This window comes from Harpia harpyja, chromosome 1 (assembly GCF_026419915.1).
Source record: "Harpia harpyja isolate bHarHar1 chromosome 1, bHarHar1 primary haplotype, whole genome shotgun sequence".
NCBI lineage: Eukaryota > Metazoa > Chordata > Aves > Accipitriformes > Accipitridae > Harpia > Harpia harpyja.
In genome coordinates this window covers 73,193,831-73,206,371 of record NC_068940.1, presented here as the reverse complement: position 1 = coordinate 73,206,371, position 12,541 = coordinate 73,193,831, and the positions used below count along the sequence as shown (strand labels likewise).

The window sequence follows — 12,541 nt, the reverse complement described above, 5'->3', positions numbered from 1 at the left end:
ATTATTTTAACTCCTCTGTGGCCATTTCAGTTATATTACTAAAAGCACCATACTTGCCATTGTTCCATCTTCCTCATATGTAACATCCTATTGTCTAACCACAAATGGGCATCTAAAACTCTTCTCTGACTTAAACAGAAAACACATTTCCTGCAAAAATTACTGCCTGAATGTTATGTCCTCTGTTATCAGTCAGACTGCTGACAGGAAGGACTGTAATTTGTATTTGTTGCTCTAGCTTGAGGCAGGACAGGGGTTTAGTGGAAAGCTTATGACCTGTAATGCAGCATGAAAAAATTAAATCTGTCACAGCTATAATGCTTAGGATCAGTGATGACGCAGGCTAGCACTGACCTAGGCTATATGCAGAAAGCATCTTGTTTCAGCAAAACACTGTGTGTTAGGAGCTCAGAGACAAATTAAGCTTTTGCATAGAAAACAGCTTTTGGGCGTACTTTAAGAACTTTTTTATCCTTTAACCTAAGTATACAGAATAGCTTGCACTATCTTCCTTCAAATATCATGTCAGAATATTAATTTTTTATAATTTGATTTTGCCTTTTCAGCTGTAACTTCCATTTCATATCTCTTTACTTGTATACAACGGAATATAACTTCTGCACTCACAAATAAACCATCTAATGATTTTAAAGAGTACATCTCCTTTGTCTCAGAAAAAGATACTGTCAGATAAGCAACTTGATGAGTTGCCTAATTACCAATCAAAACAGTATCTACCTCCAGAAAACACAATGGGATTTGCCTTAGTCTTAGTTTGCTTACGCACATCTGGTACTACTGTTGGTTACCTAGCCATTTTTGCAGTCTCCCTTCAAGCATACTTGGGGCAACGGCACCACAAACCTGAGAAGTGAGGAGACTTTCTGAACAACCAGATGACAGCTGAGGAACCCCATTTCAGAACAGATCAGGATACAAATTAATTTCATGTCCTTCAAAGGCAAGAACAGCTGACAAATAACAGATTTGTGAATGTCAGCAAATGTTACAAGACAGGTTTCGGGCATCCCCTTTGGAGAAATAACATCAAAGAATGACATCAGACATAAATGTACATCATCTTTAGAAAGAACATCTTTTCAAACATTTAATCAAGAGAAACAGAAATATTAGCTGAGTAACAAGTTTTGTTAAAAACAACTGTAAAAAATGAAGTATTATTTCAAACAGCTTGTCTTGTTTGTCCCCCCTTTTCTTCTTGAACACTTCTTATAGCACACAATTAAGAGACTCATCAGATGTAGCACATTTTTCTTACCAAAAGTATTTCTAAGCTGAAACTAAGGCTAAAAAACACCAGCCCCTGAAGGAATTGTAAAGGAATCAAACTAAACTTTGCAAGAGACAACCAGACACTGTGGCCTGTTAGTATAACTGACCACCTCCAGCCTTGTACAGCATACTCAAATTTCCTTTAAAGCTAAAGCTTTTATCACTATAGGTCTTTATAATTCACAAGATTATGCCTTTTAAGTCTTAACACCATTGTTTTATCATCATACTCGGTGAGGGAGGGAAAAACAGCCTGAACGGTAATTCTTTTATTTTACTGTCAGTGTAAATGCCAACATCTCCAGGGGAAGGGGGTGGAGGGAAACAGGTTTCTCCCACAGTAAGTACAAATGCTTGAACTTGCCTAGGTCATAGCTTTTTAACCCTTGACAACACTCTCTACAGCAAAACAAACATAGCAAGACTACTGCCTTGCACCCATTAACACTGTGTGGGAATTACACAAATGTAAAACACACCTTCCCAAGAAAAATGTGTTAGTTTCAAACCAGCTGCAGCTTTTCAGGCAAAACTATAGCCTTTAACAGGGGCACAAGGCTTGAACTGGGATACGTGATTAGGGTTCATACGGCAGTGCCCACGTTCTGCGTCTACTCCTTTCCAGCTTCCCAAGCAACCACCGCAGCAGAGCGCTGGTTACCGGTGCCCAGGTCCCGTCCCCCCCGCCCCGATCCCGCCCCTTTTCCCGCCCGGTGGCTCAGGCACCCCTCAGAAAACACCGACGCGGAGCACAAAACGGGGACCGGGAAGCCGAGGCCGAGCCACTGCCCGCTCCGACGTTCCTATCCACACCCCCAAACCCCCGCACCGGGGCTCCGACAGAGGAGCGGGGAAGCCCCGGGGCTGGGCCGTGCGAGAACGGCACATGACGGCCCCGGCGGCCGCTCCTCGGAGAGGAGCCGCTCCTCGGAGAGCGCCCGCTCCCCCTGCGACTCCCCAGGGCCGAGCACACAGCCGCCCCGCCACCGGCGCAGCACACCCGCGGCCCGGCCGCCGCCTCAGCCCGCCAGCCCCTGCGCGCGCGCACCCAACGGCTCTACCCGACCGGCGGCAGGATGCGCCAGTGAGGTGAGAGGGGCGTCGCCGCCGCCGGCCAATCGCTGGGCGGCTATGCCGGGGAGGGGCGGGCCACGGTGCCGGAGCTGCGGCGGCGGGCATGTGGCGGGCGGTGTCGGGGGGGCGCCGGCTGCTGCGGCCTCTCTCCGCCGCGGCGGGGGGCGCCCTCCGGCCGGAGCCGCCCCCCCGGGTGGCCGCGGCTCCCCGCGGGGGCTGCGCGGTGGCGCGGGGCGCGGGAGGCGGACCCGGACCCGGACCCGGGGCGCTGGGGGCGGCGGCGGAGCGGCGCCAGGCGGCAGGTAGGGCCCAGCGAGGGGCGGCCTAGCCGGGGGCGGGGCGGCTGAGCCGCCTGCCGGGGTAAACCAGCGGGTCCTGTCGGTGCGCGACGCCGGTCGTGGTCCTTTTGACCTTTTCCCGCTCGGTCCTTCGGTCTGGTTCTCGGGTGACTGTGGAGCTTGATCGTTCTCGAGGGGTTCGGAGAGGGCTGCCGCAGGCCCGCGGCCTCGCAACGGGTGAGGGAGCGCGTGTGTGGAGCAGGCCCGGCCCTGCCCTGCCGGTCAGGCACCGCTTCGAGCGCCCGCCAAGCCGGGAGCTCCGCGGGCGTCAGGCGCTGGTTAGCGCGGCGTCACGGCCTCCGCGGCGTGGGCCCAAGCGCGGTCGTGGGGCGGCTCGTGGAGGAGGCCGCCGACCCGAAGGCCCTCGGCTCCGCCCTGCGCTCCCCCGCTCTGTGGAACGGCGCCCTAAGCGAAGCGTAACGCCTGGGGAAGAGCGTCGCTGTTGGGGACGCGCGGAATCGGATTCCGCAGCTGCGGGAGGATCCTGCGGGTGCCTAGTGCGATGGAATCGCCCTTGCCTCGGCTGACACCACGGGCGTCAGGGTCACGGCGTGTGTACCGAACCAGCACCGCCTGCCACGTCCTGCTGGAGAGGGGGGAGTCGGTGGGCAGCATAGCCCGAGCCTGCGTGTAGATACATGCAGGAACTTTTGTGAGGGTAGTGGTGCCGAGTTGGAGGTGCGTTTCTCCGATGTGTGCTCGCGAAGAAATTTCCCTCTATGGGTAACAGTTTTAGTAGCACGATGGCCGGTTACGGGTATAAGCGTTGGGTGCACAGAGCTGGTTTGTTGTTGTAGCTGTTCTGCACATCTCTAGCCTAGATCTGACCGTGACGTTCAGTGTGGCGGAGCGTGCCTGGGGTTGTTTAGACCATTCGTTCTCTAAGTAGGCACTAGAGACTTCACATGTGGCTACCAGGCAAATATTTAACTTTTGTAACCGCTGCGCCTGGAGGAGCTGTGGCCACTGCTAATTTTCTGCATGTGTGACCACAGCAAAAGTTAAAAGAGTGCATGAGTCCCTAAGCTCAAAGGTTTTAATTTGCAGAGAACTGATCCAATTTCATATCCCCATTCATGCATATAATTATATGTAGCTATTGTTCTTTTGTTTGGCTTTTTCTTTATATTGGTAAATATAAAGCTTGGCTTTGTGCTGATGCTTGGTCTGCACTAACGTTCACTTTATAGTGGCAGGCGTGCATTGCTGACAGATTCAAATTATGCCTTAAGTATGCACACAAGTTGCATCTACCTAATTAGGGCAAATTAGAAATAAACTGATTTCGTGGTATGAACAGAAGGTAGTTGCACTGATTCACTAGTTTCTAAGCTGGCTTGCTTAAACTGTTGAAGGACTAAAACCTTGTCTACAACATCATAATCCTCTGTAGCAGAACAGGCTAAGGAAAAAGAAAAAGAAGTGGCTTTACTCAGTGTGAAGGTAAAAAGTACCTTCACACTGCATCATGTCAGCTCTATTTTCAATATATTGATTTCATCTACTTAAGATTTTAGAGTAATTTCATCGCTATGTATTATCACAGGCCTGTTGAAAGGCATTGTTCTGAAATGTTTTTTATTTTGTCTGTTGTTTTAATAACGTTCGTTGAAGTACTTAGGTTTCATTCATCTTAATTGACAAATATCTGATGATAGCATTGACTCTTAAGTACTAACAACAAGAAATAAGTAAGTTACCTAAAAGAAACTTTGATGTTTGCTAACTGCCGTATGTAGTGATAGAATGTTATTTACCAGAAGAGTGTTTAGTTCTCAACTTTGATGGTTTTAAAAATGATTTTTAAAAATCTGCAGTTCATGTTGCATTGTCAGTATCAAACCAAACTCCATAGTGAGTGGCTAGCTTAGGCTATAATTCAGTTCATTGCCATTTTATGTTTTCTTAAGTGGTTGATTTTTGCAGTTAAAAAGATAAATTGCTACTGTATTATTTTTTCTGTCTGTTCCAGATACTATTCTTCCGAAGTTCAACATTGACTTTGTTGTAGCTCTGCTGAGGCAAGAAAACGCTAAAGACATCTGTGTCATCCAGCTACCTCTAGAAATAAAATACTGTAATTATTTTATAATTGTGAGCGGATCTTCAACACGACATCTCCATGCAATGGCACATTACATGCTGAAAATGGTAAGACAGCTCCCACTGCACTCTCTGGGTTTTGGGGAATGGTTTTAAATGTTGTGAAAGGAATTTCCCCAGGATTGTACCTATAGGGGTGTACCAGGCAAGATGAAACTGATTATCCTTATGTCGTTTAGTCCTGAATACATCTAGCAAGTAACTGTACTTTTTTCCTTTAGCAGTACTACTCAAAATGTAGAGAATATATTTTAAAAACAGACCTCTCTGTGTTTAGAACAGTGATGACAGCACAGTTTGGTGGCTAGAACAAGAGTGATGTGAAATGGTGATGATGATCTGTGTCCACTTTTGTCTTCCATACAGCAACCTTGATGGCTGTTCCCACTCATTGCAAGTAGCTTAATCTGACTGTTCTCAAACCCTAATCCCTAAACTTACCAGGTTCTCGGGTACATCGTAAGGCTGGAAAAAAGATGGCATGTTAAGAGGCACAGGAGATCCCCTCATAGGCTTACTGAAGCAAACTGCTAGTAAATAGTCACCATACTGTGCATGTACAGGAGGAAAGGAGAAGCAGCAGCAGCCATCCTTGAACAGAAATCTTGCACTGCTTGGCTTTGGTAGAATGTGAGCTTTTCCATACAAAAATAGAGGTCAGAATAAAAATACAGGTAGAGCTTAGGGATAAGGACCAGACTCAGGGAGGGAGAAACTTTATGGCCTGAAAAGAGCCAGCTGACTGTTGCAAAGCACAGTGTGAGGAATATGACTAGCCCCCATCTCAGTCAGCTGTCTGTACTTAACCTGTAGTTTGCCTTCTCTTCATGCTCCTTCTTTCCCTTCCTGACCCCATTTTTCCTTTGGCTCTTGGTTTTACTTTCCTCCTTGCAGTCTCATTGGTTTCAGCTGTGAGACTTAAGGTGGGGAGTAGAGAGGGGAAGATGGTATTGCTTTTTGGTGCCTTTCTGAGCAGGAGAGGGGAGTTTCTTGTGTTCTCTGCAGGAATTGATGTATCTTTGCAAACTAAAATTTTGCCTCAAGCTAGAAGTTGTATTATTGTGATTCGAATGTACTAAATTTAAGTGCTTAATATGTACTCTATTACTTGCATAACTTGCTAGTCTTAAATCAACAGCTCTCCATCTCCCCCGGACCAGGACAGATCAGTGAATACCACTCACCATGCAAAAACATGCCTGTGCTACAACTGGCTGCTCCCTCTGGTGGCTGTAAGATTAGCTCTTTTGCAAGGGCAGAGCCTCTGGGGAGAGAGACATAGTGTCCTCCTGGGCATCCTGAGAAACCAAGAAGCCTGGCCAAGTACTCAGGTGTGGCTGAGTTTGCCTGGCATTGAAAGTTTTCTAGGCAAAACTAAGCTAAAGCTTAAGATGTAAAGCAGAGCAGGTGCTCGGGAGCGCTGCTAGGCAGCGGGCTGGCTTTACTGTTACAATACCTAAAACATTATGGTAATGCATGATGTACACTAAAATGCAAAGGTGCTCATGTGTAGCATGAGGTCTTCCTGCTTTTCTTCCAGTAGCTTGTAAATGGCAAGGTCCCAACTACTGCTTAATGCCTTCCTGTCTGGTTTCATGTTAGAGGAAGAAACTAACACTTGGCTTCATTATAATCTGTTCACTATTACGCAGCCTTTTAAAGACAAGGCTGAAGGCAACTCATAGTGGACATCAGCCTTTCCAACCTCTGTTACATAGCTGATGGCAGTGCATGCTGGGCTCTTCAGTATTTTAGGTAGACTTTCAGAGAGTCTTTGACAATTACCTGCTTTTGAGGATATCTCACAAGCTATCTTAAAGAAAGGAAGGTAGAACTAGTTCTGAACTACATTTTGAAAGTTCTCCATTCTGGTTTACAAACCAGGGCCATTGCCCAGCAGCTGGCATTGTGTGGGAAGGACCAGGAAGAGTTAGGTTTGTGATAATTGTTTTCCCAGTGAAGTGGGACTCATTTGCTAGCCAGCCATGCTGTTACAACCTGTTACTTAGTATTTTCTCTTTCATGGCAGAAAGGACTGTTAGAGCCATGCAGTTTTACTCTGTTTCCTTGTGGCCTTGTGCTGAAATAAATGTTGTTTAGTTTGTTTTTTAATTTCAGCTTGAAAAAGGTCTCCATATTTTTTTGATTGACTGCTTCAACTAGATATAAAGTAGAAATTTGGATAAAGGAGCTCTGTGAAGGTGCGGTTGACTTGACTTAATTCCATTTTTTTTTTCTATTAATGCTTCTTGTAAAGAAACTTCTAGGTTATGACCAGATCCAAAAGTGGAAAGTAATTAAGCCTCTAGTTGTCAATTTCTTCAGCTCTGGTGGGTGCTTAGGTTCTTTATGTACTAGGCAGGGAGAGCTGAGCCTCTCAAGCTGGCATCTGTGAAAGCCACCATGTTGCATTGCATAGGGAACTAACTACCTTGCCTAGCTGAGTGTTTGCAGTCATGCTTTGAGCTGCTCACTCCCCTCTCTCACAGTGGTTCATAGCTTGGAAACCTGTGTGCCAGTCGTGCTTTCCACCCATCACACACTCAACAGACAGGAGACTTGTTTGAATGCCTTCTTCATGGCATGGGTTGAAACTTGTTTTCTCCCCACCCTCTTCCATCTGAGAAGAGGATAAGTTTGGCATCTCCATTTCTGCATCCTTAACTAGCCAATGTAAAACAACAATAAAAGGTATCTGAAAGGAAATAAAACTTAGGTAATGGCAGCTACAGGGAACCGGTAACTGAAAGACTACCTTAATGCTAAGCAATGGTATTCAATATTCATCTTGAGAAAAAATGGACACCTATAAAATTCATGGATAACTCTATGGGAATTCTGAGCATTAGGATTCCAGATTTGATACTAAATCCCATTGAGAAAACTGTACTTATTTTCTGGTGCTGCAAGTGTATGTTTTTCTTTTTCTGTGCAGACCCCAGAACCAACAGGAAGTAATCTGACCCATTTAAAACAACTCTAGACAACTCAGCAAAGTCCAGCTTATCTGTTAAGTTCGAGTGCTTTTAAATAAATGCGAAGTATTTAATTTTCTGCCATTGCTTCTTCTCTCAGTACAAGCATCACAAGGAAGAAGGTGACCCTCATGCTCAGATTGAAGGGAAAGAGACAGATGACTGGCTGTGCATTGATTTTGGTAAATATTTGTGAATCTGACAAATATGAAGTTCTGCATGAGCTCTTTTTTGAAGGAAGCATCTCACCATAAACCCTGGTTGCTGTGGAGAGTTCATAATACTCTGCTGTTTTGGAATTCCAGTTGTTGCTTGAACTTATTAGTATACTAAATAAATTTTCACTAAAGATCATTGGCACTGAGAAGAAAGCAGTAACTACTCTTCAGTGGCTGAACCGGGTCTTAATAAATTGAAGAGAACAGTAGTGGAAAGAGGAAAGCTACTTCAGTCACTCTGTTTGGGTGAGTGGGGGCTCCTTGTATGCTGCCCTAGTAATAAACTGCTGAACAGACTTTTCAACTGTCCAGATCATACCATGACATGGGGTAAAACCTCAGTCCGAAGAAATTTAGGTTAATTCTTTATTCTACAAGTGTGAAACTCTCTACACAAACATAAAAGACTTTGCATTCAGAAAGCATTTCTCCTTCGCTGCTAGCTCTAGAATCTCACCCTCTAACTTTGTGGTTTGGCTTAAAAGAGAGCATGGGTGAGTGAGGAGCACTGCAGCCAGTGATGTTAAGCCTTGGTTACTTTACTGTCAGTGATTGTGAAAGTTATATCTGAAAACCAATTGAAATTTAAGGGCATAACTAGAAAAAAGTGCATTAGAAGTACACTGGAATTAACATTCTCTACTATTGTTTGCACAGAATTAATGAAAACCTGTAAGAAAAACCTTATTATATTAAAGTTTGGACCTATTTCATTATAAAAACCACCTGAGAGGTGAGCAACACACCTAAGGAAAATTACTTGGCTGTAGCTGAATGTTGTTGGTAATATAGGAAAGCTGAAAGTCCATCTGTAACCCTAGGGAGAGGCCTCTTTCAAGTAAAATTTCTTTTGACTTACTTCTTTCTGTTCGCTAGAAGTCATTACTAGTTTGGTGTGGACTCTTGTGATACTGTTTTAATTTAAACCAGAGTATTGTCCCTCACATTCTCCTGGCTGTAGTCTTGAAGTCTTTTGAAGGCCTAACCAATTCCTAACACTGTTCAAGAACTGGAATCAGCAACTTGAGACCTCCATCAGCTGACCTGTTATATTTAGCCAGAATGGGGGTGGAAGACTTGAACTCTTTGTGCAGCTGCAAGTGTAGCAGTGCTTTACAGTTCATGTTAATATATTGTGCGTTTCTGTTCTGTGCAGGTAGCATAGTGGTGCATTTCATGCTGCCAGAGGCACGAGAGGTTTATGAATTGGAGAAGCTATGGACTCTTGGTTCCTATGATGACCAGTTAGCGCAGATGACACCACAGTCACTGCCAGAAGACTTTATATTTGGAATGATTCCTAACAGCAGTGATCATCTTGAGACAAGAACTTAATGCAGCTGCTGAGTGGAAAGAGAAATGAGTGTGCCTTCACAGATCTGAGCGCAACATACAGTCTTGATTACCAACTTAACAGTCACTACAGTTGATCGGTACAAAACAGTGTATTTACTGGATGTGCCTAGGTAAAGTTCTGAACAAGCTACAAAAATAATCAGAATCATTAAGGTTGGAAAAGACCCTTAAGATCAGGTCCAACCATACAGTGTCAAAGAAGGAATCCTATCATAAGGGAGCTTCCCGGGGGAGTCACTGTCTCAATGGCATTTGCAGTGAGAAGAGTGGGGCAAAACCAGCTGCTTAAGTTATGCTGAAACTCATGCTCAGCCTCTACATTAATTGTTTTTCTAGTATCTTTGAAAGACCTGCCTGTAGTGGCAGTGCAAAAAAGCCTTGAGTGCTGCAAGGAAAAGCTATGTATGTGAAATAGTACAGTTTAGATGAGGCTCCTTGTATTAAGCCATTTGCTTCTGGTCATGAAGAAGCATGTCATGCTCTAAGTTGAAAGAGGAGAGAAAACACACTGGTGTTACTGAGCCCATAAAAGCCAAGAGCACAGCAGTGACAAATAAATGTGTCTTGAGTTAACAGTAAGTCAGTTTTTCAGCCAAGGCCAATCTGTTTTTAATAATTAAAAAAAAATAAAATCCTGAAGTGCTCTGATTCCTTGTCTTCATGGTAATACATTCAGTTCATTCTAAGTGTGCAGTTGGTTCCTCCTCTAGTTTTTGTCTCACTTTGTTTCTGGAAAAGGACACTGAGGCAACATGCTATGGCAGTATAAACCTTCAGCTCCTTTGAAGTGGGCAAAAGTAGTTCTAAAGGAAGTCCTTAGTCACTGGGCATTACTCGCTGCTACTGAACTGTTCAGCACTTTCAGAAGTCATTGCATGGTTTGTTCTTAGTCTGACTGCTGCATGGTCTAATAACCAGTTAGAAAAGCTTCAAGGTGGTAACAAAACTTGTCTATGTAAAACAAGATGCTTTTCTCCACTACAGGGCAGGGCTTTCATCACTAGATTAGGATCTCTTCCTTCTGGAGAAGCTTGCTCTGCCGTGCATCAGGAAGCAGAAACAGTAGATCCTGAGGGTAATTGCCTTTTTCCCCCATAGCCCCACAAACTACTTCAAGGCCTGTCTGCATCTTTTCCCTGCATAGCAGCTGCTGTTTGTAACACTCAAAGAAAGTGACATTGGGTTTTGTGCCTGTGGGAAGGGGTGTGTGCATTCAGTTGTTTTCAAAAAAATGAAACAAAAAACCTCCCTCCTTTCAGGCTGGTCATGTTTTCTTGCTGGGTCTAGCCTCTGTTCTTTCAGGAATAACTGCCCCTAAGTTCACCTGCTCTTTGATACGACACAGCAGAAAGTTCTGCAAATTAAGCAAGGAGCATTTATTAGATGTAGTTAACTATGCAGATAAAACATCTTTGCCCACAAAATAGAGGTATTGATGGTAAGTCTGACTGCAAAGAAAGATTTTCAAAATGCTCTACGGTACTTGTCAGTAAGTAATCCACATGGGGGAGGGATAACCCTGGCTGTCTTGCAGACTGATGGGTTCTAAATCAGGCATTTCCTCCTAGGAGGGATATGTAGGCGTAACTGTGGATCATTCCCTGAAACCATTTGCCTTTTACTGCTGCTGCTGAAGATAAGTAATACTAGATGAATAGAGGCAGGTTCAGCAAACATTATGCCATTATATGAACCCACATTTGGTAACCAGAACCACATACAGTATCCTGTCTCAAAGAGCACAGTAATGAAAGGAGCACCCAGAAAAGAACAGTAAGAGATAGGGAACAGCTTTCATGTTCAGACTAGGACTCTTACAGCTGGAAAGGGGTAATAGTCTGTAAGACAAGACAAAAAAAAAAAAAAAATGAACTGAGGAGACAAAATCCAGTAAAATAAATGTAAAAGTATAACTGAATTTACTGCCAAAGCACATTGTGAAAAGGAGTTATATGGAACGTCCACTGGTTGCTATTAAATAATCAGAACTGCCAGCTCAGGAAAAGAACTCATCCCCCATTTAACAGAAGCAGTCATAATCTGTGCCCTGCTACTGCAATGCCCCAGCCAGGTTACCTGCCTGACTTGGTGAGCCTGTGGCCTGACCCTCCTAAAAGCTGGGACCTAGGAATTAACAAAGGCAGTCTAGATGATCAGTACTGTGCAACATTAAACCCCTTGTGGAAGGAGAACATTTGGGAATGGTTTCAGCTCTGTGGATCAGGTGATTTCTGTGTAAAATAAAAATACTGAGCAGGTTTTCCAATGAGTCTATAGATTCATCATTCAGTCCTCCTGTACAGAGGTACATGCAGATTTGGCTCTGTGCAGGATCCCTTGATGATGGGATGAACAGGAGAAACAATTATCAAGGTGGAACTTTTGTCATCGTTTCACTAGTTTCCTGCACTGCATTTGAGTTACCAAGCAGTGTTTGCATCCATTAGTTGAGCTAACATCTCTGTTACAGCCCCGCTTGAGTGCTTACTCCACAATTTTTCATTTTCGTTTAAAAATCCTATGCCCTAGTACCATGTTGAGACCATGCTGTCCTGCACACCATACACGCTTCATTTAATGGAAACTAATACAAAGAGCGCATGCCTTTGAAATTGCAGCTTAGGAATTAAAGCTTTGGAAGGTTAGAAGCAAATAAAAGCATCATGATTAAGCAAATGCTTAAAACAGTCAGAGGTTTAGCTGTCACAAATGCACCAGCGATACAGAGGAAGGCTTAACTTCTTATGTTTCTCAAATGGCAGGGATGCTGGTTCTGAGAAGATAGCTCAATATTGGCATGGAAAAATGAGCTTAGAGTTCCCTGTGAAATGCAATACCCTACATAGTGTCTTCTACAGACATCACTTCTTCAATTCCCTCTTTCTGCCAGTTGGTCCCGGTAAATGAGCTGTCAAGACAAGTGGGAGGGTGTAAAAGTTTGGAAAACAAGTTTGGTTTTCCACTCCTCTTTAAAAGATAAAGAATTACATTACTCACAACAGTCCTTCATTCCCCAACCCCTCCCTCTCACTCTAAAGCATTCAGTTAAACATCTAGTCTCATTTCTATTCCAAATAATGTTAACAAGGATCTAAATGGAGAGGCAATACCACCTCACTGGCAAGTGGTGTGCGTTTAGGTTGTGGTGGTAGGAGTGAGATACAAGTTGCTGTCACATTTGCTT

General features: G+C 44.3%; 1 protein-coding gene across 1 annotated transcript; it reads left to right on the top strand.

The window, feature by feature from the left end:
* The first annotated feature begins 2,434 nt into the window (after positions 1 to 2,434).
* Positions 2,435 to 11,623, top strand: MALSU1 (mitochondrial assembly of ribosomal large subunit 1). The gene is made up of 4 exons (XM_052800103.1): positions 2,435 to 2,669; positions 4,678 to 4,856; positions 7,884 to 7,965; positions 9,158 to 11,623. Exons 1-4 carry the CDS (start codon positions 2,471 to 2,473, stop codon positions 9,334 to 9,336), a joined length of 639 nt encoding a protein of 212 aa, XP_052656063.1. The 5' UTR covers positions 2,435 to 2,470; the 3' UTR covers positions 9,337 to 11,623.
* The last annotated feature ends 918 nt before the right edge of the window (positions 11,624 to 12,541 follow it).